This window comes from Amphiprion ocellaris, chromosome 19, assembly GCF_022539595.1.
Source record: "Amphiprion ocellaris isolate individual 3 ecotype Okinawa chromosome 19, ASM2253959v1, whole genome shotgun sequence".
Lineage (NCBI taxonomy): Eukaryota > Metazoa > Chordata > Actinopteri > Pomacentridae > Amphiprion > Amphiprion ocellaris.
In genome coordinates this window covers 12,832,484-12,852,968 of record NC_072784.1, presented here as the reverse complement: position 1 = coordinate 12,852,968, position 20,485 = coordinate 12,832,484, and the positions used below count along the sequence as shown (strand labels likewise).

The 20,485-nt window shown below is 36.8% G+C and overlaps 1 protein-coding gene across 4 annotated transcripts in view; it reads right to left on the bottom strand.

Annotated features, from left to right (window-relative positions):
• cacnb1 (calcium channel, voltage-dependent, beta 1 subunit) overlaps window positions 1-20,485 on the bottom strand; it is a 59,031-nt gene that overhangs the window by 8,741 nt on the left and 29,805 nt on the right. For 3 of the 4 annotated variants that reach the window (XM_023278736.3, XM_023278731.3, XM_055005115.1), the window contains 8 exons: window positions 15,030-15,149; window positions 14,754-14,876; window positions 12,054-12,190; window positions 9,952-10,019; window positions 7,309-7,469; window positions 2,977-3,057; window positions 2,832-2,890; window positions 2,626-2,735 (listed from right to left, as the gene is read on the bottom strand). In XM_023278736.3, coding sequence (XP_023134504.1) covers window positions 2,626-2,735; window positions 2,832-2,890; window positions 2,977-3,057; window positions 7,309-7,469; window positions 9,952-10,019; window positions 12,054-12,190; window positions 14,754-14,876; window positions 15,030-15,149 — 859 coding nt within the window. Of the gene's footprint in view, window positions 1-2,625; window positions 2,736-2,831; window positions 2,891-2,976; window positions 3,058-6,884; window positions 6,914-7,308; window positions 7,470-9,951; window positions 10,020-12,053; window positions 12,191-14,753; window positions 14,877-15,029; window positions 15,150-20,485 lie in introns of all 4 variants that reach the window. The other variant, XM_023278733.3, reaches the window with a different exon arrangement.

Genomic DNA, 20,485 nt, shown 5'->3' with positions numbered 1-20,485 from the left:
GTTCCTTGGTGCAACTGAGTGGCTAATACTGACTCAAATGTAACCTGCAATCACATAAAAGAGAGGCCTGCAGGATGAAGAATTACAGCTGCAGAATGACAAGGAATGTGAACTTTAACTCGTATAAAGAAATGGCAGCAGAGGCTTCCATTAACCTTGACAAAGACTTGCATAAATTCGGATTTGACCTCAGAGAAACACTTGCTTCCCCAATGAGTTTATGAAGGAGGTCCAGCTTCTATGGGTGCAATTGTTAGGTGTCTTACAGTCCAGTAACATCATGGGTCATTTTCAAAAAATATACCATCAACGTGAACTAGATTATGTACAAAAAAATGTATACTCCTTGATGCAGTCATTTAAATTTGTGTCTCTTATAATTCTTTAAACTAGGAAAAAGTACTTAGAAATCTGGGTGCAATCACAGAGTGTGATTGCAGGCAGATAGTATGTAGTGATAACATCATGGGTCACGTTTTCAAAAAATACAGCATTAACAGTAACTAAATTCTGCACATTAGAAAGACATCTATGCTCCTTGATGCAGCAGTCTAAATTTGTGCTTGTTATAATCATTAAAAGATGTGTGTGCAATCACTGGGTGTGATTACAGGCAGATAGCATGCAGAGATAACGTGGGTCTTAACTTTTTTTAAATGCAGCATTAATGGAAACCAAGATTTCACAAATCTATATTCCTTGATGTAGCAGTTTAAAACTGTGCTTGTTCTAATTATTAAAACTACGAAAAAGTGCTTAAAAAATCTGGGTGCAATCGCCAGGTGTGATTGCAGGCAGATAGTATGTAAAGATAAAATCATGGGTCACAACATAACGATGTCCGCTATGCCACCGCCCTCCCACGGATCTCTTGCATCTCGGGGTTTTTGTAATTGTTCTTTTTGTTCGACTACAGGCTGTCAACACAGAAGCATGAGGAACAGAGAAAGTGACGGCAGGCAGACAGGCAGACGATGTATGAGCAGATGATGAATATAGTTAGAAGAAAAGCAGGAAAGGAGGGGGAGGAGGAAGAGATGCTTGGTTTGCTTTGTTTGCGAGAGGAGAGCATACGTACCCAGTACGTCTGAATCAAAGACAGTGGAGGAGGAGGATGGGAGATAAACGGGGGAGGATGGGTGAAGGAGGGGAGACAGGATGAAGAGAAAGAGGAGGATCAGACTCAGGAAATCAGAGCAGCAACAGAAGGGAATAAACTGACACTTTCAGGTCTCTGGATGATGCACAATGATGACGCTTTGCACCTCTTTATCATCCGTAACTTGGAGCTACGCTGTAAAAAATATCTGTAGTTTCATAGACTTTTCCTGCATCTTTGAAATACATGAAAATGTCAATAAAATCAGAAAAATAAGTGGGGAATTTGCATGTCTAATGTAAAATATCATAAATACTAACATCTATTAAGGATACAATAGTAATAATGGTGATTTTACATGTTTTTCAAAGATAAATTAAATCATTTTACAGGTGGACAAAGTTTATGACTGGCAATATACTCAAAGTGTTTGCTTACCATGATTTATAGGTGGACAAAATTTTATTTTACTGTTATTTTATAGATTTTTCCCTTATTTTGTTAAATTACAGATAATAGCTAGTAAAGTCAAAGAAGACAATTATTAATTTACCTGCTACATGTAAATATGTGAACTAAAAATATATTTTTTAAAATCTGCAAAAATATATTTATTTTACAGATAAGATAAAAAATATTTTTTTAATTGACACATAACTGATTTTCCTTGTTTCGTTAATTTACAAATAATGAGTTAAATAATCATTTAAAAAACAGTACTGTATGATAGTTCAGTATTTTACAATGTGTAACTGTGCAAATACAAAGTTTTACTGTATTTAAATAATTAAAAAATATTATTTTACCAATATTTTTGGCATTTTCTTTTTACAGTTTTTAAACATTACAGCATTCTCAGTCCAAACTGTATGGATGTTTATAATGCTGAACCACTGCAGCACAATTGTGACTGTGTACATGCAGTTTTACACATTTAAAGTGTTAAATGTAGTTTATTTTTTAGTTGCTGAAATGGCAAATGTGTTTTACTTGAAACTGCAAACCAAACTGCATCTCAAAACAATAAGTCTGGTGGATTTCCATATTTATGTATAGACTGAAGCCAGTCACGAATTCATTCTACCGACAAATATCTGTGTATCTGAAGTCTGATAAAGATTATTTGACTGCAGCACTGAGCTCCATTGTCCAAAAACTAATAAAACTACATCAGTGAGCCATTGTGATATGTCTACGCATACAGACATGCTATCATCTTTTAAGCCACTTCCACATAACCTGCCCTGCTAATATAAAAACACTAATTCAAAGTTTTCTCCTCTTTGCTTCTCCAGTAATAAACTTTGGCTTGAGTCTATCTATCGGTCTAAATACACGAGAAACACACTTAAAGCAGTACAGATATGAAACACAGACAAGGAAAGATTCAATGAATGTTCAGCAACATGATGTGATGAACAGAAAAGCCTCATCTCCAGTCTAATATTCTCTTTACACTGCACTTTATCTTGTTTTTAATAGGAAAAATAAGACGCTAATTGCTAAACTGAAGTGTGTTTTCCTACCCAGGCTGGAGCGAGTACTGGAGCGCTCGATGATGGTGTGTTTGCTGGGGTTGTTGAGGACCGAGCGTTTGGCCAGAGAGATGTCTGCTGTCACCCGTGTGATGGATATCCTGAAGCACAGATCCATGAATTATTACTGGGCTAGCACAAAAATAAATTCAAAAATGAAACAGGGATGGTGCATGCATCATGGCTGTCATTCTCACCTGCCCTCAAACTTGTGTTTCAGGAAGTCAAAGAGCGCTTTCTGCATCATGTCTGTCACCTGGGGAAGGCATAACGCGTGAGAAACACACTCTGGAAGGGAAATGTTGTGGATTGAAAGCATGTTTTGTTGATTTTGACCCTCACCTCGTAGCCTTTGAGTGAAGGTCCGACGAGGATGATGGGTCTCATGGAGGGAACCACATCATAGGGAGGGACGTGCTCCATCTGAGACGGGGGAAGCAACCAGAATTAGACAAAAAAGCTCGCACAAATCTGCAGCCACTCGCGCATAAATCAACATTAACACAAAAAGAGAGCCCTCCTCCCCCACCACCCTCTTCTCCAGCGAGCGGTCAGATTGATGGATGGCGAGTTTCAGACGCCGGAGTCCATTTGTTTTATTGACTGTCTATGAATGTTGGGAGGCAGGGATCAATGTCGCACCGAAAACAGCGCCGGCTTCTATTTCTTTCGTCTGCAGTCTCACATAATTAAAGAGTCCATAATTAAACCAGACGCCGGGCTGTGAGGAGGAAGCTCTCGTGACTGTGCTGCAGCTTTTAGCACAATCGTCACACTTCACACCTTCTCTCTTTTTGTTCTGCATCAGCACCGGATGGCGACTGTTAAATAATCAGTGCCAGTAATCGCTGATTTTGGAGTGAAAGCTGCAACTTTTTATAATCCGCAGAACTTCCTCGAAGCTAAATAAATCCATTTATGCAAGAGTATTTTCACATTTTGTACAAATATCTGTCACGACTTCTGAAACCATCGGAACAGTTTGTCATATTTTTACTCACCGAGGGCTCATTTTTTCACTGCATTACGAAGTCCTGAACCATCACCATGCAGAAAAACTCAACAATATATTATGAGCAGCTTAAATGTGATGAATCATTAAAAAAAGAACAAATAAAAGTTTAATTTAAGATTATTAATCTTGCAAGAATTGAAAAACTTTGACTCAACTTATACAACATTTTTCCAAGTGCCCACATGTTAGTAATGTTATAAAAAAAATAGTGGCTCTACATACTAGGAATATTTTATTGTTCCATTTTTATTTCACATCCATATTTATCTGCCATCTGCTCTGGGTAAACTGTCTGCAGCTCAACTGAGTTCAGTTGAAAAGTCACTGAATTTTTGTCACATTACTGTTGGTCACTGCTAAATCACTAATGCTTTCATAGATTTGACAAAAAAAACAGAATTTTTTTTTTTTTTTTTTTTTTTTTTTTTAACAGAATTTGGTTAAGCAAACTGTTTATTTCTAACTTTTTTTTTCAAAATGAGTCATTTTAATAGTATTTTAAGAAAATATTAAGATTTTACGATTAGATTTGTTCTTTTTTTGACAGAACGGTACGTAACAGATGAGTAGTTCACGAATCTCCTAAAAATTTAAGGAAATATTAAGATTTTAAGCTTGGAACTGTTGATTTTTTTTCTGAGAGAAGGGATACATGAGTAGTTCAAGATTCCTGGAAAAGTTGAAAATCTGAGGATTCGTTCTGTTTTTACAGCTTCTCTCTCTGATAAATGGGGTAAGCTTGGTGATTATTTTTAAAGACAACATACCTTTCAAACCTGCAGGTGGGTTTATATCTGCATTTTTGAATTATTTTTCTTGGTTTTGAATGTTCAGAACAAGCTTGAACATTTCTGTATTTCCTTTAAAAGGTATAAAGTGAGTATAAAGAGTCTTTCACACACAGCGCTGCAGTCTGCGGCTTTCCTTTATCCATTTACACTAAAAATGGAGAAACCTATAACTGACACGGACACTTATACCGAACGCCCATGCACTAAAACGATCCATACTGCAGCGCATGAACTTTTGGTGTATTTGTACATTATGAATCATGAAAGAGAGTGACTCATCCATAACAGAGCCACAAGCATCTGCCCTCTTTAGAAACTGTATTTCAGTGAGACTGGGGTGAAAACAGTCACACATCCTATATACTCCGACAACAATGAAATTGGATGGAGGTTTTTTTTGTTTTTTTTTTGGCCACTGTACATTTATATTCCGAGCCCGCCCCCTCATCTGTTGGTGCTGTACAACCCTTCAGGCAGCACATAGTGCTGGAGTGTCCCGCTCCTCTACATTACGTTACATAAAGCACAGCTACGGAAGATTATTTCACTTCATTTGTATTCGCGGGAGCTAAAAATATATAATTTAAAAGCTTCCAAATGGCTCTTGTCTATAAAGAGGCAGAGCCAGAGGACTGAACATAACAATACTACTCATTCGCTTTGAATAACACCAGCTCAGTTTAGAGCAAAGAGTGGAACAGTGTCCAAAAAACAGAGCTGGATATTTGTTCAATATTATGGCTAATTGTCCCCCTCTGATCACATTTTATACACAGTTTAGTTGATGTAATTCACAGCTAATATTAAAATAGAAAAAAAATGTAAATATTTTTTGTTAAACACATAAAAAAAAAACGGACTCATTGAAACTGTGGTTAATTTTGTAACATGATTTTGAAATGATTTGAATTCACACTAAATAGAAGCTTCCTACCTGAAATAAGAAAACTGTCGAGAAATTGCTGTTTCGGCATACAGCATAAGTGAGTAACTACTGTGCAATATCATTTAAATGTCAGATGATTCAAAATTCTATCACCTCTCTGTAACTGCCTTATTTTTAAATTGACACGTTCAGTATTTACTCATGTGAACGATTAAAAAAAAAACTAACATTTTAGAAGACTGTGGAAAATTCAGGCCCCAAAGTAGAAACACACCTGTGATCACTGACACACAAGTTAGAAAATCTGCAATTATTGAAACTAAACTGAGTCTAAATGTGATTTCCAACATCTCTAACTGCATGAACACGGTTATAAAATGACATGTGAACATCAGAATCATCTCAGTTTAGAACCTATGAGCTGCATCATGGCTCCACATTTAAAAGAATCGACAGATAACTTGAAAAATCTCAGTGTGAAACTTCACAAAGATGGAAAAGGATGCAATAAGATCCACTAAAAATCAGTAGAAACACAGTTGCAGCAGTAATCAGGAGGTACAGAAGGAGACATAGTAGCACTAATCAGGGCTGCAGGGGTCGTCCTCCTACAATGACCCCACAGACAGTGAACTACTTTCACAATCTAACTCTAAAAAAGAGGTGAGTAAGTGCTTTAGACTTGACACAGGGACTATCAAAGGAAATCTGAGTTTCTGTGAAAGCTGAGACTGATTACGTCAAAGAATAAAAACGACTTCCTTGCTCCCCAGCAAAACCCTTTCTGGTGAAATTTTTTTTTAAAGAATATGAAACGAAGCCTGATGAATATTTGGAGAGCATTCTTTGGTCAGATGAAGATAAACGTTTGGCTCAGATGGAGTCCATGTTTAGTGTGAACCTGATCAGGACTACCACAGTGAATGAATAGTCCTGACAGTGAAGCACGGAGGTGGCAGTGTGATGATATGGAGCTGCATGAGTGTCAAAGATATTAGGGAGACGACATTTATAGACTTCTAAGATGACTCCCAATCTGCAGAAGATGCAGCATGAGAACCATCCAAAGCACAACAGAGTTTCTACAGAAGTACAAAGTAAAAACTAAGACCTGGTCATAGCTTTATATAAAAGCAAATACCTACTGTTCAACTTAGAAGTAACACATTTAGAAGAAGGTGAGGCAATTTTGAGTCATTTAACATTAAAGTGATATTGCACATTCACTTCTGGTGTAGCTACTGCAATACAAATGTTGTCTGTGGCTCTTTCTTCCAATGTTTTTGATTAAAATTGTGCTGAAAACCATGAAAACAGCCAATCGTGAGGCTTATGTCACTCAGATCAGCCGTCATAAATGGAACTGAAAGCACGTCAGGACACATTACACAGGGTTTGGGATGATATCTGCACCTGCATCTGCACAGGAACAGCTGTGATATGAGCTCCGGGGAAAGATCCTATTATCGCACCACAAGTTACCACCAGGATAACACCAGAAAACAGAGTAAAAAAGATGAAATGTTAGAGGTTAGTGTTAAGAACAAACCACACTCACCGACTTCTGTTTCTGTTTAGCCGGGCCACCTACAGTTTCATTCCACACAAACGCGAAAGAAGAGACAAACAAACAAGCACAAGACATGAGAGCATATTTAGTTATCGACAGGTTAGGATCAGGGGAGGAAACTATTCACCTTTCCTCTCCGCCGTGGCTTCATTTTAAAACACATTCAGCAGCAGCCATTTCACAGAGCATCGGTTAGTTCAACGCTTCCCCAAGCACAGAAAAAACACACATTTCTGAGCATAACCATCGAGACCGGAGCCTGAGGGGCCGAACGGTGTTAGACTCAGCAGCAGTTAGTGAGAAAACCAGGAAGAGGAAGGGGAAAGATTACACCTGAGCACATGTTGGGGGGGTTTGGGGGTAAAATGCAGGATGGAGGGAAGCAAAGGTCGTCCTGGGGCCCTAATGTTACCTTCTTAAAGAAGGGCAGTCGGTGGGCGTTGGCCTGGGGGGATGTTACGCTGCCCGACATGCCCTTGGAGGAGCGAGGGTCACCCTGCGACTCAGGGGGCTCCTCGGCATCCAGGTCGAGGGGGTCAACGTCAAACGGCACCGTGGACATGTCCACGTGAGCTGATGGTGGAGGGGGAGGCGGTGCAGAGACAGAAAATAGAGGAAGAAGAAAGCAAGATGAGGTGAAGTGGAGTAAAGAAAACAGCAAAAAGGGGGAAGAATAAATCGAAAGAAGAAGGTGAGATGCATGAGAGGAAACTGCAAGGGATGGCAGAGGCTGAAAAAAGCGTGATTTAAACATGAAGTAACATCGACAAGAATTTGCAAAAAGAACACGTCAGATTATCATGAAAAAAAGGCAGAAAGTGGATTCAGTGCGACGGGAAAGCAACGAAACTTGAAGTATAGATGTGAGAGAAGCGGCTGCAGAGGAAGGTAGGAGGAGGAAGAGAAATTTTTTGAAGACGTAGGGGTTGGAGGGTGGACGGGGCTGGGCTTTTGGAAATGTGCAGTTTGGGATTTTGAGCGATTAAGTTCACTTTAGTCTCACAACTGTGCTCAAAAAAATAGATTTATGCAGAACAGCATATAAAAGTGTAAAACCATTTAGGCACTTTAGCTCCATCCGTACAAATGTGGTCTCGCAAATGCAGGGCTGTGATAGGAACTCGCTAGATCCTCAAAACTGCTCAACACTCGTTCGGCCGTCAAGTCGACTTTGGAGATTTTAGAGGCAGGAAAGTAGCTCAAACTTCGCTCCTTTCATTGGTCACTTTCAATACCCACAGTCTCAAATCCTCTGACGGCAGTAAAAGAAGTACTCAGATCTTAAGCTTAAGCAAAAGTAACATTTACGGAGGTCCCTGTCTGATCTCAACAATTGGGAACAGGAGCAATTAAGTCTTTATTTTTATTTTTTAAGGAATTGGTACCAGCTTTACAAAGCACAAATAAAAAAATCTAAATCCCAATCCTTAGTTTACATTCTGTCACATAAGTGTCATAAAGGAGGAGCACAATTTGCTTCAGGATACTAAGGATGCAAATTGTGAATAGTTTTCTTAATGATTAATCTTTTCAGTCAATAATCAAGTAATACCACCTTTGTTTGTAAATCGTGCACCTTCTTCCATTTTCAAGAGCCAATAATTAAAAATGTGTCCTCTGCTGAAGCCATTTGACCAGATGTTGAACCAGATAAGATGTTTTTTAAGGGCCAAAATACAAAAATTCCCATTTCTGAAAAGAAAAATTCTCAATATCCAGCCAAAATATAGATATAGCTTGTAAAATTCTCTGTGTGGGGATCAATAAAGTTTCATCTGAATCGAATAATAAGGCGTGTGCAGGACATTCCAACTATAATATATCAGAATTTATTTGCTAATTATATTTTGTGTTAATAATCAAAATATGCAAAATCACTGAAGTTATTAAATAAATGTCACGAAGTAAAATATTTGAAGTATAAAGTAGCAGAAAATGGAAATAAGCAAGACACAGTCTAAAATAGTGCTTAGGTACAAAGCCTGGGCACTTCGTTCATTTCACACCACAGTTCTCTGACCTACTGGTAAAACCACTGAGCATGTTTGAGCTCTTTGATGATGCTAAAGATGATCTCTTTATGATGTGAGTCAGTCCTGACATTTATTACAAGATGTTTATTCTCTTTGTGTGGTTTGTAAGTGCTAGAAAACTACATTTTCGCACAATAACTTCTCAATTTACCTTCACTGCTGCCTGTTTTACTCTTTCCAGCTGTGGGAGCCGACAGTGTTCCAACATATTAGTCCAATAAAACGTGTCACTGTTCAAATTTAATCACTCAGTCGCTGCAATACCCCAAAGTCTCCAAAGTCAACATGATGAGGAATGAGTGTTGAACTTGCAGGACTGTATTTGTGCAGAAATTCACCCTTGTGAGGATGGTTTTCCACTCGTACATGCTGTTTTCTGCACTCAAATCACGTGCATACTGCTGGTTTTTTTATGTGCACAGGTGGTGAAACTAATAAAACGGCATAAAAATGCGATGGATACGACTGTAGACAAGCAACTGGTTAGCTTAGCTTGTAACAAAGACTTGAAAAAAGACAGAAACAAGAACAAAAAGCTCAATAATTTCAATTTGTGTGCAAAAGCTAACCCGGTAGCTTCATAATTAAAAGACAAATAAGTGATCTCTCCTTAAACTCTTTCCTCAGAGCTGAGAAAAAAACATACTAAAATGTCACATTTTCACTTTGTCAGACCTGCTGCTTAGTATTTCTGTTATGCAGGTGTGAATCTTTTTTTATGTTATTTCTTTTTCACCTGCATCTGTCTGCTGATCCAGCAGTGGTTTTACGTCGTCCCACTGATGCACAATCCAGACACACTTAACAAGTTTAATGAGTTCGGTCCGTCCTCGGCTCTATTTCCGTCCCGTCCTGTGTGCTAATGACGGACCTCCGAAGACCTCGCTCACTTCACACGGCGGCCCACCGATTCATCATCACGCCTGACTAACCAGCCAATTAAAACCTCCGTCTAAATATCAGCTGCCCACACAAACGCACACACTGCTTCACCGCTCGATAGCGGAACCCTGTGACCTCACCTGTGCCAGGTGGAGTGGGTCGGCGGGTTCCCGTGGCAACGTCCAGACTAGAACTTCCTCCAGATTTACTGTAAAAAAGGAAAGCAGGGACAAATTATTGCTTCATGAAACAAAAACAATGCTGGGAAAAACCATAATCAAAATTATCTTTTTTTCTCCACCACAAATACCAGTTTATACCACAAATTGTCAGGCTTCTCTCTGCAAGAAGACACTGATTATCATGATTTATAGTGAACAAGATGATATGGTGATGATGTTTTGGCGGTAAAAAGTGATGTGAAAAATTGTAAAAAAAGCAGGAATTAGCTGTGAACTAAATGCTGAACTTCATATAAGAAGTTAACACTCTGAAGCCCAAAACCTGGCATGGTAAAAACAAAAAAAAAAACAAAAAAAAAACAAAACAATGATTTATTAGAGCCACAAACTGAGAGAATTGTCATATTTACACATTTCTTACAGTCCTTGAACATATCATGCATGATGAAAATTTTTTTCTACATATCTGATAAAAAAAAAAAAATCGCCATAAATAAACTGTTTGCTTTAACCAAATTCTGCCAAAAAAATAAAATTCTGCATAACTCAATGCAACCGTAGAAGTATGAGTGATTCAGCTGTGATCAACAGTCTCATGACAAAAATTCAGGGACTTTTTGGCTGAGCTGCAGGTTGTGTTTACACAGAGCAGAGAGGAAACAAGTATGAAAACAAAATAAAAACAGTAATGATTTATGGCATTCTAGCTTTGTCCAACTGCACAAAAGACATTTCTGAGTTCTCTTTCCTTCCATGGTTTTTCTGTTTCTATAGGACATGCAGGATCTTATATTGCAGTGAAAAATGAACCCACAGTGAGTACAAACATGACATGAGCAATTAAAATGGCCAGAGAACGCTTGGAGCTCAGTGGGTTAAAATTCCTTTATCTACATTCGATGCCATAAACAAACAGACTTCCATCTGTAAGGATACACTGATTATCATAACTTACGGTAAACAAGGTGATACATGACCTTTTGGTGATAAAGAGGTGAGAAAAATGGAAAAAAAGCGTGAATTAGCTGCTAACTAGGCACAGAAGTTTATATAAGTAGTTGAGAAAATAAGTTTAAAAAAACAACATCAATCCTCTGCACTCCAAGCAGTTTCTCTGGATTTTTATTACAGTTATAGCCCCATAAATCATTTTAAAAATTATGAATTTGATGATCTATTTTACAAAAAAAAAAAAAACAACAACAAAAAAACAGAAATCTACATGTGCAACATTTTTTCAAGTGTTCACAGGTGTTACCAGTACTGGGAGAATTTGGTGACATACTATAGATATTTTCAGATTTATATTTAATTACTAATTAATTGATTGCAAGTATATTGCAATGCAAATTATAATGAATTACAAATTAATTATACATTCATTTGTTTGTTAACTTGGTTCCTCTCCACTCTGTGTAAACACGGCCTGCAGTTCAATTGAAAAGTCTTTGAATTTCTGTCATGAGACGGTTCATTACAGTCATTAAATATATCTCGGTTGCACCACTTAGTGCAGAATTTTTAGTTTTTTACAGAATCAGGTTAAAGCAAACACTTTTAAAATGAGACACGTAGAATAAAGTGATTTTGATTAAATACAATGATTTGCCGCAACTGAGTAGTTCGAAAGCTGGAAAATTTGATGATTCTTTCTGTTTTTACATCTTCTGGTTCTGCAAAATGGTGAAATGTTGGTTATTTTTTAAAGATAAAATGCCCTTCAAACTCACCAGAGGGTTTTGTTGTTCAGAGGGCTAAAATTCAATCACCTCGATTATGGTAGTATTCCGTTTTTTGAATAGTATTTTAAATATTTCAGATAAACACACACACACTCCTGGGTTGTATGTGTAACTACAGATACTACACACTTATGTTTATATACTGTATCTGCACAGAGGGATGTAGTGACTCACCGCAGTGCTTTTGTCTGTTTTGAGTTGTTTTACATCGCCTGGTGTTTGAGTGGTTACTCATGCTTGACCCGTTTTAAAAAGCGTAGCTGTTGTTTGTGGTAGATCGCCTTGCAGATGCATCATCATCATCATCATCATCATTACCTGGAGCTCAGGCGGTTCTGTCTCATCCTCTGCTCCTGCAGCAGGCGGGTGTTCTCCAGTTTGACCGGGCTGGGAATGAAGCCCACCTCGCAGCCCTCCTTCACCAGGCGCCCGATCCACCAGTCGTTGTTGTACTTCTGCAGAACAAACATCCAGGCGTCAGAAAGCAAACAGCATCTCCTGCGTCGTTTACTATCGTCACGTTGGTTTATTGCCGCCTTCAAACCGAATTCATGAGCTCGTCACGAACACAAGAAGTCGTGTGCATGAAGTGTTTGGTGCTCAAGTGGGAACGCATTTAAAAACGCTGCTAGGCAACTGCAACATGGTCCGTGCATCTAGATGCATCAGGAAGCAATGCAACAGAATGTAATGCAGGAAATGTAAGAACATAATGAAAATATGAAGCTGTTAGGGAAATCGACATTTTCCTCAAATAGAAAATGACAAATTTTGACTGAAATTGCAATACAGTAACCTATTGTCCAATGAAAAATAAACTTCCATGGCCTCCATTGTTTCTAAAAATGTGATTTAATATGTCATGAATTGTGAGAATTTAGAAAAAGTTCCCCTTACAAAATCGTAAACATCACAAGATGGACTCTTTTCATGAACATAGAAAAAAACGACTGCATTTGAACGCACCACGTTTAAAATTTTACAGCATAAATCCTCAACTAAGCACTAGTGCATCCCAGAAAGTTAGAAGATAGTGAAAAAATTTAATATTTTCTCTGAATTATTTCAGAATATGAAAAAAGCATATATTCTTGACTCAGAACACATAAATAAAGGGAAATATTTCAAGCAATCATAGCTCATGAAAATTAGAAATCCAGTAAGATAGAAATTATTAAATATTTTTATCATTTTTTAAAAATTAAATATCTGTAAATATATATTTTGACATAATGAATATTGCAAAAAATGCTGAAATTCTGATGTAAAATTAATCATTTGACTTCAAATTGCAAGACTGTAGATCATATCAAGCGTATTAGAGGATTTTACATGTAATATACATAATAATCTTGTATATTTCACAGATCTTTATTGTTAAAAACGTATGTCCACTTTGGAAACTAACGGATTTACCTTTGAAAAATGTCTACAAATCATTGTATATTTAATATATCTGCATTTTTTATTGTAAAAAAGGAAAATTAATGGATATATTTTTAAAAGGATGTCTAAAAAATCTTGTAGATTTAATATATCTTAATTTTTAGTGTTGTTTTCTGCACTTGTATCACATGCACACATCTGCTTTGTATGTGCACAAGTTTTAAGATTTATCAAACACCACACATCTAACTCACAATGTTTACATTTTTTGAGATGCACTAGTATATTATAACTCACTAAGAATTTTTCCATTGGATGCTTAACATTTGTATTTAAAAACATACAGTTATGTTCCATAATTGGCCAAAACTGTTGAGACATCATAGCTGAACCACAATCTTCATTAGCGGGTTTGAAAAGTGTGATCTCTAAAAATAAAAAAACATCAAAATGACACCATTTATCAGAAACTATGAAAAACAGGAAGAACCTGATTTTTAAACTGTGACATTTTGTTTCCTCAGAAGATTGAACCAAATCTAAGCTTCAAACTGATGTCCACAGCATCGCTGTTAACGCCAGTGAATTTGAAAGAAATGTTATGTTCAAAAAATTGCACAAAATACACAATATGTCAGAACCACAAACTATAAAAACAGATAAATTAACAGATTTTCAACTTTCTGATGGTCCTTTAATGAATCATCTGTGAAGTGCTGTTCCATCAGGAAAAATAATCAAATCTGAGCTTAAAATAGTGACATTTCATCAAAACCTCCTTATTTCACGTTTTATTTAAAAATGTGCAAAACTAAATTTTCTGCATGAACCAGATTCTGATAAAAATAAAACATTCTGCTCTTCCTGTTGCAGCTGTGAAGCCATTAATGATTCAGCTGTGATCAACAGTCAGGTGACAAAAATTTAGAGACCCTTTCAACTGAACTGCAGGCAGTGATTACAAAAAGTACAGAAATTAATAAAAAAAATGTAAGTATTACAATATCTGTCGTATGTAGAGTCAACATTTTTGCAGTATTTTTAACACCTGTGGGCACTTGGAAAAATAATGCACATGCTGATTCCACTTTTTCTATCTTAAAATAATATATTCATGCTTAAATTTTGTATTTTCTTTAATGATCTATGACATTATTACTATGTCATCCTGCAAAGAAGACATTTCCGAGCTCTCCTTCCTTCTGGCCACAGTTGTTCTGTTTCTACAAAGCCGCAGGATTTTACATTACAGTGAAAAATGAGCCCATATTGAGGAAAATAATTTCTCGGAAACTGCTTTGAGGTTTTAGAGGGTTAAACAAATCTTACTTTTTCTCCTTTTCTGAAATTTGGATCACCTAATTCTCTCTGCACTGCAGCTTTTGTTGCTTCAAACTCCCACTCGTGGCCTGGCGAGGCTTTCGGCAGAAGGATGCAGTGCAGTGAGTTGCAGCAAAGCGCGATCCCTCACCGGCTTCCCACCCACCATCACTGCCAGTTGTTTGACGGAGCCAAGCCTGAAGCTCTTGGCATCCTCTTCCCTCGGCTACTCCGAGGGAAATTAATGTACTGAAATTCGAGCCGTGCTTTTGCGAGGACAAGAGGTTAATAGAGAATCTGTGGAGTTCAAACCTCTTTAATGTGCAAGAAGTCTTTGGCTTCGAAGGAGATGGCCATGCCCTGCACGGGGACGTCGTCGCTGGGGCCGGGGTTGTAGCCGACGTTGGTGCGAACAGCAAACGCCACCGGTTTGGTCTGGAAAAAAAAAAAAAAACAGACGTTATGATGCACACAGAGGAACCAGCTCAAAGCCCTCGGAGGAGATTCAACGGCGTCAGAACATTCAGCGTTACAGATTATGCAACGCCGACGACCGTTCGGCATCAGCGATGGATGTTGACCTCTGACCTTTGCTTTCTCGAGTGTGGCGAGAGCCTGTCGGTCGGCCTCCTTCCTCAGAGCCTCGGGATCCTCCTCCAGGGACACGTCCGAGTCCGACGGCCGGCTGGTGTAGGAGTCTGCAGAGCCCTGAAATCAGATTATATAAAGGTGAGGAGGGAGGAAGCTGTACTGGAAGAAAAAATGTAAAAAACAGGAAAACACAGGTAGCTGAGGTGACAAAAAACATAGTAAAATGACTGAAAATCTCAGAACAAACCAGCAACATTCCATGATCTTAAGCCAGTTTCTGGCCTTATTTTAGAATAATGTGTATTTTTTGGCTTTTTATTGTTTAATTGAAGGATATGTACGAGTGGAAAAACAGTAAAATTATCCATAAATATGGCTGAATAATGTTAGAATACAGATATTCAGGGTTAATAATGCAGAAAAGCGCCAATATGAGTTGGGTTTTAATACATAAAAATGTGTAAAAAAGTCAATACTGCTGTAAAACTAACATTTTAGTTTCAAATTGCAGGAATTTATTATTAATAACAGATTATGCCAAGTGTAGTATGAGTTTTTGTCACATGTAATTTATCACATGATGTAACTTACATAAAAATATTAATGCTAAAAAAAGTATGTCCACGTATAAAATTAATAGATTTACTTTTGAATAAATGAAAACTGCTGTTGTTAAACAAATTCTTATGATTATAATTCTAATAATGAACTGAGAATTTAGATAATATCCCATCTAGTGTGAGTTATTACTTATAACCTGATGTAAAAATCTTAATATTTAGGTACATCTATAAAAATTTAACGATTTAGTTTGGAAAAATGTCCAAAAATGATGTCAATGGCTCAAAAAGCCTTGTATATCTTGTATATTTAATGTGTCTTTTTTTGGTGTTATTTTACATTAATTAATATTATTGATATTTTAAAAATACATAAAATATCTTCAATTATACAATTTTCCTGTACAAAATGTTGTAAAGAAGTGTTAAAATGCTGATATAAAATTAGTAATTTGGCTTCAAAATTGTAAGATTGTAGCTCATATCAAGTATAACATATGATTTTCTATGTAATATATGCAAAAACCTTGTATATTTGACAGATTTTTAATGTTAAAAAAAAAGTATGTCGACTTTGGAAATGAATGGATTTACCTTTGAAGAATGTCTACAAATCTTGATCACCTTGTATATTTAATATATCTTGATTTTATATTGCTAAAAAATCAAAATGTATTTCAAATATCAAAATTTTTAGTGTCATTTTACATTAAGCAGTACTATGGATATTTAAAAAAAAATACATTAAATATCTTCAATTATACAATTTTTATGTAAAAAATGGTACATAAATGTTGTAAAACTTGTGGTATGGTGTCAGATGGGATAAATCTATATCATACCAACTGTGATAGGCGTTTTTAACTCACTTTTAGACATTAGACATGTACATTTGGAAATCTTTGTGCATTTGCACATGTAAAAAAGTGTAAAACTATAGATTTCAGAGGACAAAAACTGCAGAATACCAACTAGAATAAGTTGTAAAAACTCCATAATTCATACAGGTGTGACATTCTGCTGTTTGTTCATCGTTCAGGTTTGCATCTTTCCTCAGATCCTGAGACTGAAAACTAAAAGGTCTCTGCCTGCCTTCGCTGTATTTTTGAAATCTTAATGTCACGACGGCCTCGAGAAGCGAAACCCACGTAAACATTAAAGCGACCCTGACCTTCGAGCCGCCTGAAAGCTGACTCTGTGTAATTTGAGGTGGAAAGGATGCAAAACAAACGGGCCGACATTTCCACCGCGGCTGAGGTGTTGAATCTTTTTTTCACAATAGACTCGGTGTGTGGGTGTGTCAAGTGCAGACAGAGAGAGAGAAAAAAAATGGCCCGAGGACTGTTTATAATATCAGCGAGGATATAAATTTCTCATGAAGTGGCTAAAGTTTCCAACACATCCAGCACTCATGAACTGTAACTTGACTCTTCCCCTGCTGACCCTCATCCAGACTCCACAGCACAATAAAACCAGCAGCAGAAGCAGCAGCAGCGAGGGAGGCAAGTGTTCGAGTGTTCAATTTATATAACAATCCCACTTGTTCTCTTGTTGCTGGTTTCTTTCTTTTTTTTTTTTTTCTTGGAGCTGACAGGCTGCCTGGCGCTTTGTAGGAGGTACTGACAAGAATGCGGACAGCTGAATGTGCCAGGCAGAAGAAGTGAGTCACTAGGTGTGGGCTTTTAAAATAGAGGTGAGAATGCACAAAGATGACATCGACCGTATGCAACGATGATGAAAAACTCCCCGCACACGTGTAGTCAGACAACACACTACAACAAGAATCCCAGCGCTGTGGCCGCAAACTGTTTGGAATTTAATTCGGCACCGGAGCCAAAATGGCGTAAGAGCTTCTGTGCTTCTACTGAGTAGATTTCTGATGCCTAAACTGGATGGATATGAGTAATAAACACTATTTTTATTATTTTTTCAAAGTACATCAACATGTTCAATGCATCGCTGCGAACTCTCTGAACCCCAAAACCTGCCGAAAAAAAAGAAAATCACTAAAATTACAACATTTATCAGAGATTTTAACTTTCTGACAGTCTTTGAACTACTCATCTGTGATATGCCCTTAAATCTGAAAAAAATAACCAAATCTAGAGTTAAAATTGTAGTATTTCTTCAAATGTTTGCTTCAACCTGATTCTGGAAAACTAAATAAATAGAAACTTCTACACTCCTTAGTTAAACTATGAAACCATTAGTAATTCAGCTACAAACAACAGTCTTCATTTATAGGAATATGAGTAATAAACACTATTTTTTATTATTTTTTAAAACGACACCAACATGTTCAGTGCATCACTGTGAACCCTCTGAACCTCAGCACCTGCCAGCAAGTTGTTTTATTAAATGAACTGCTAAAATTACAGCATTTATCAGAGCAACAAACTCTGAAAAAACAGGAGATTTTCAACTTTCCAGCAGTCTTTGAACTACTCATCTGAGATATGTCCTTAAATCTGACCAAAAATAACCAAACCTAAAGTTAAAATCGTGATATTTCTTTAAATGTTGGCTTTAACCTGATTCTGGAAGAAAAAAAAAACAACATTTGTGCACTGAGTAAAACTATGAAACCATTAGTAATTCAGCTATAACTAACAGTCTTCATTTGGAGGAATATGAGTAATGAACACCATTTTAATTATTTTTTTGAAGTACACCAACATGTTCAATGCATCACTGTGAACCCTCTGAACCTCAGCACCTGCCAGCAGGTTGTTTTATTAACTAAACTGCTGAAATTACAGTATTTATCAGAGCCACAAACTGTAAAAACAGAAAAAACCATCAGATTTTCAACTTTCTGACAGTCTTTGAACCACTCATATGCAAAATGCCCTTAAAACTGAAAAGAAAGAAAAATCTAAGCTGAAAATGATGATGTTTTTTCAAAATCACATTTTTCTACATGTCTAAATGTTTGTTGGTTTTTTAGTCACCCAAAATACAGCATTTGCTCTAAAAATACTGCACTCCTCAGTTAATTATGAAACAAGCAGTAATTCAGCTCCAACCAACAGTTTTCATTTGGAGGAATATATACATGTAAAGAACAGTTTTGTTTTTTTTTAAGTACACCAACATGTTCAATGCATCACTGTGAACCCTCTGAACTCCAACACCTGCCAGCAAGTTGTCTTTACAAAGAAAAAATCACTAAAATTACTCCATTTATCAGAGAAATAAACTGTAAAAACAGAAAAAATCATCAGATTCTCACCTTTCTGACGGTCTTTGAACCACTCATGCGTGATATGCCCTTCTGTCAGAATAAATAACTAAATGTATTGCTAAAATTGTTATATTTCATGTCTCAATTAGACATTTGCCATAAACAAACCATTAGCTTTAACCTGATCCTTTAAAAAACAAAAATTTCTACTCTCTTGACTAAAACCGTGTTAGTAATTCACATGAAACTATATAAAAAAACATATCACCAAAATCATAACCTTTATTAGAACCAGAACCTGTAAAAATAGAGAGAATCATCATATTTTAAAACTTTTGACAGTCCTTGAACATTTCATGTGTGACGACAAAATTTATTCCGTCTCATTTAAAAAAAAAAAAAAGACAAAAATAAACCATTTACTCCAACCAATTCTGTCAAAATCAAAATAAAACTGCATCTCTTGGCACAACTGAGAACCAATTAGTGACTGAGCTGCATCAAATCATTTGTCATGTGACAAAAATTCTGAATATTTTCAGCTGAACTGCAGGTAGTGTTTACACAGAGCAGAGGGGAGACAAGTATAGAAACAAGTTTAAAAAGTAAAGTCAAATATCTGTAGTATGAAGAATCAGCATTTATATTCCCAGTGTTGTACCAGTGGGAACTTGGAAAAATGTTCTACATGTTGACTCCAAATTTTTACTAATTTTGTAAAATTAATATTTACAAAAAATTAAGTTTCATTCATCTTTATCAGTGATTTATGTCATTCTGACCACACAGAAGACATTTTCTGAGTTCTCTCGACTTCTTCATGTTTGTTCCGTTTCCAAAGAGCTGTAGGATTTTATGCTGCAGTGAAAAATGAGCCCACAGTGAGTAAAAATGGCACAGGGGCAATAAACGCTCAAACTGCCCGGGGTTTGAAGGGTTAAATAGCAAACTACAATAATAAAATGTCATCTAGTGTTACAGAAGTTTTCTCATTTAGGTCACTCTTGGCCTTTTGGCTTCATACAATCGATCTTTTGAGAAAAACCTCAGCATGATCGGTGACGGGTCCTTCAAGTTCGGCAGACGGATCAGATCGGGGGTCAAAACAGAATTTTTTTTTCAATTACGACTTCCATCCAAGACCGATTAAAGTCATTCTTGCCTTTATAACCACTCGATTAGACTTTTCTCTGTATGTGGGCGTAGAGGAGATGTCTACTTCGTGTCTGAAGCTGATGCAAAATGCGACTTCTGCCAGTACAAATAAAAATGTGATCACATAACATCAGCTTTTTGGTCCGGTTTGGGGTTGATTTTAAGATTTTAATGTTTACATGTAAGGTTTAATGTTAATTTAGCAGAAATTTTGTATTTTCATACCCAGTTAGAGTTCGATGAACCTGGATGTTTTGAGATCCAGGTATGAAAATAGAGGCGCTTGAGCCTTCACGTCTCTGGATCTGCTCAGATTTTACTTCCTCTTCATGTCATTGGAATTCGATTCAAGTAGAGCTCAACATCGCGATTTCATTTCTCATGGTGTTGTAACTTTCCACTCTTTTAATTTTATTGTTGTGCATTCAGATTTGCCTTGAAGTCACTGTGTTTTATTGTGTTTCACGGCCTGTCATTCAGCTTTTGTTGGTATTAAATGGGCTTTTTGAATAAATTTGATTTGCAGCAAACACATGTGGGTCAGGATTCAAAAA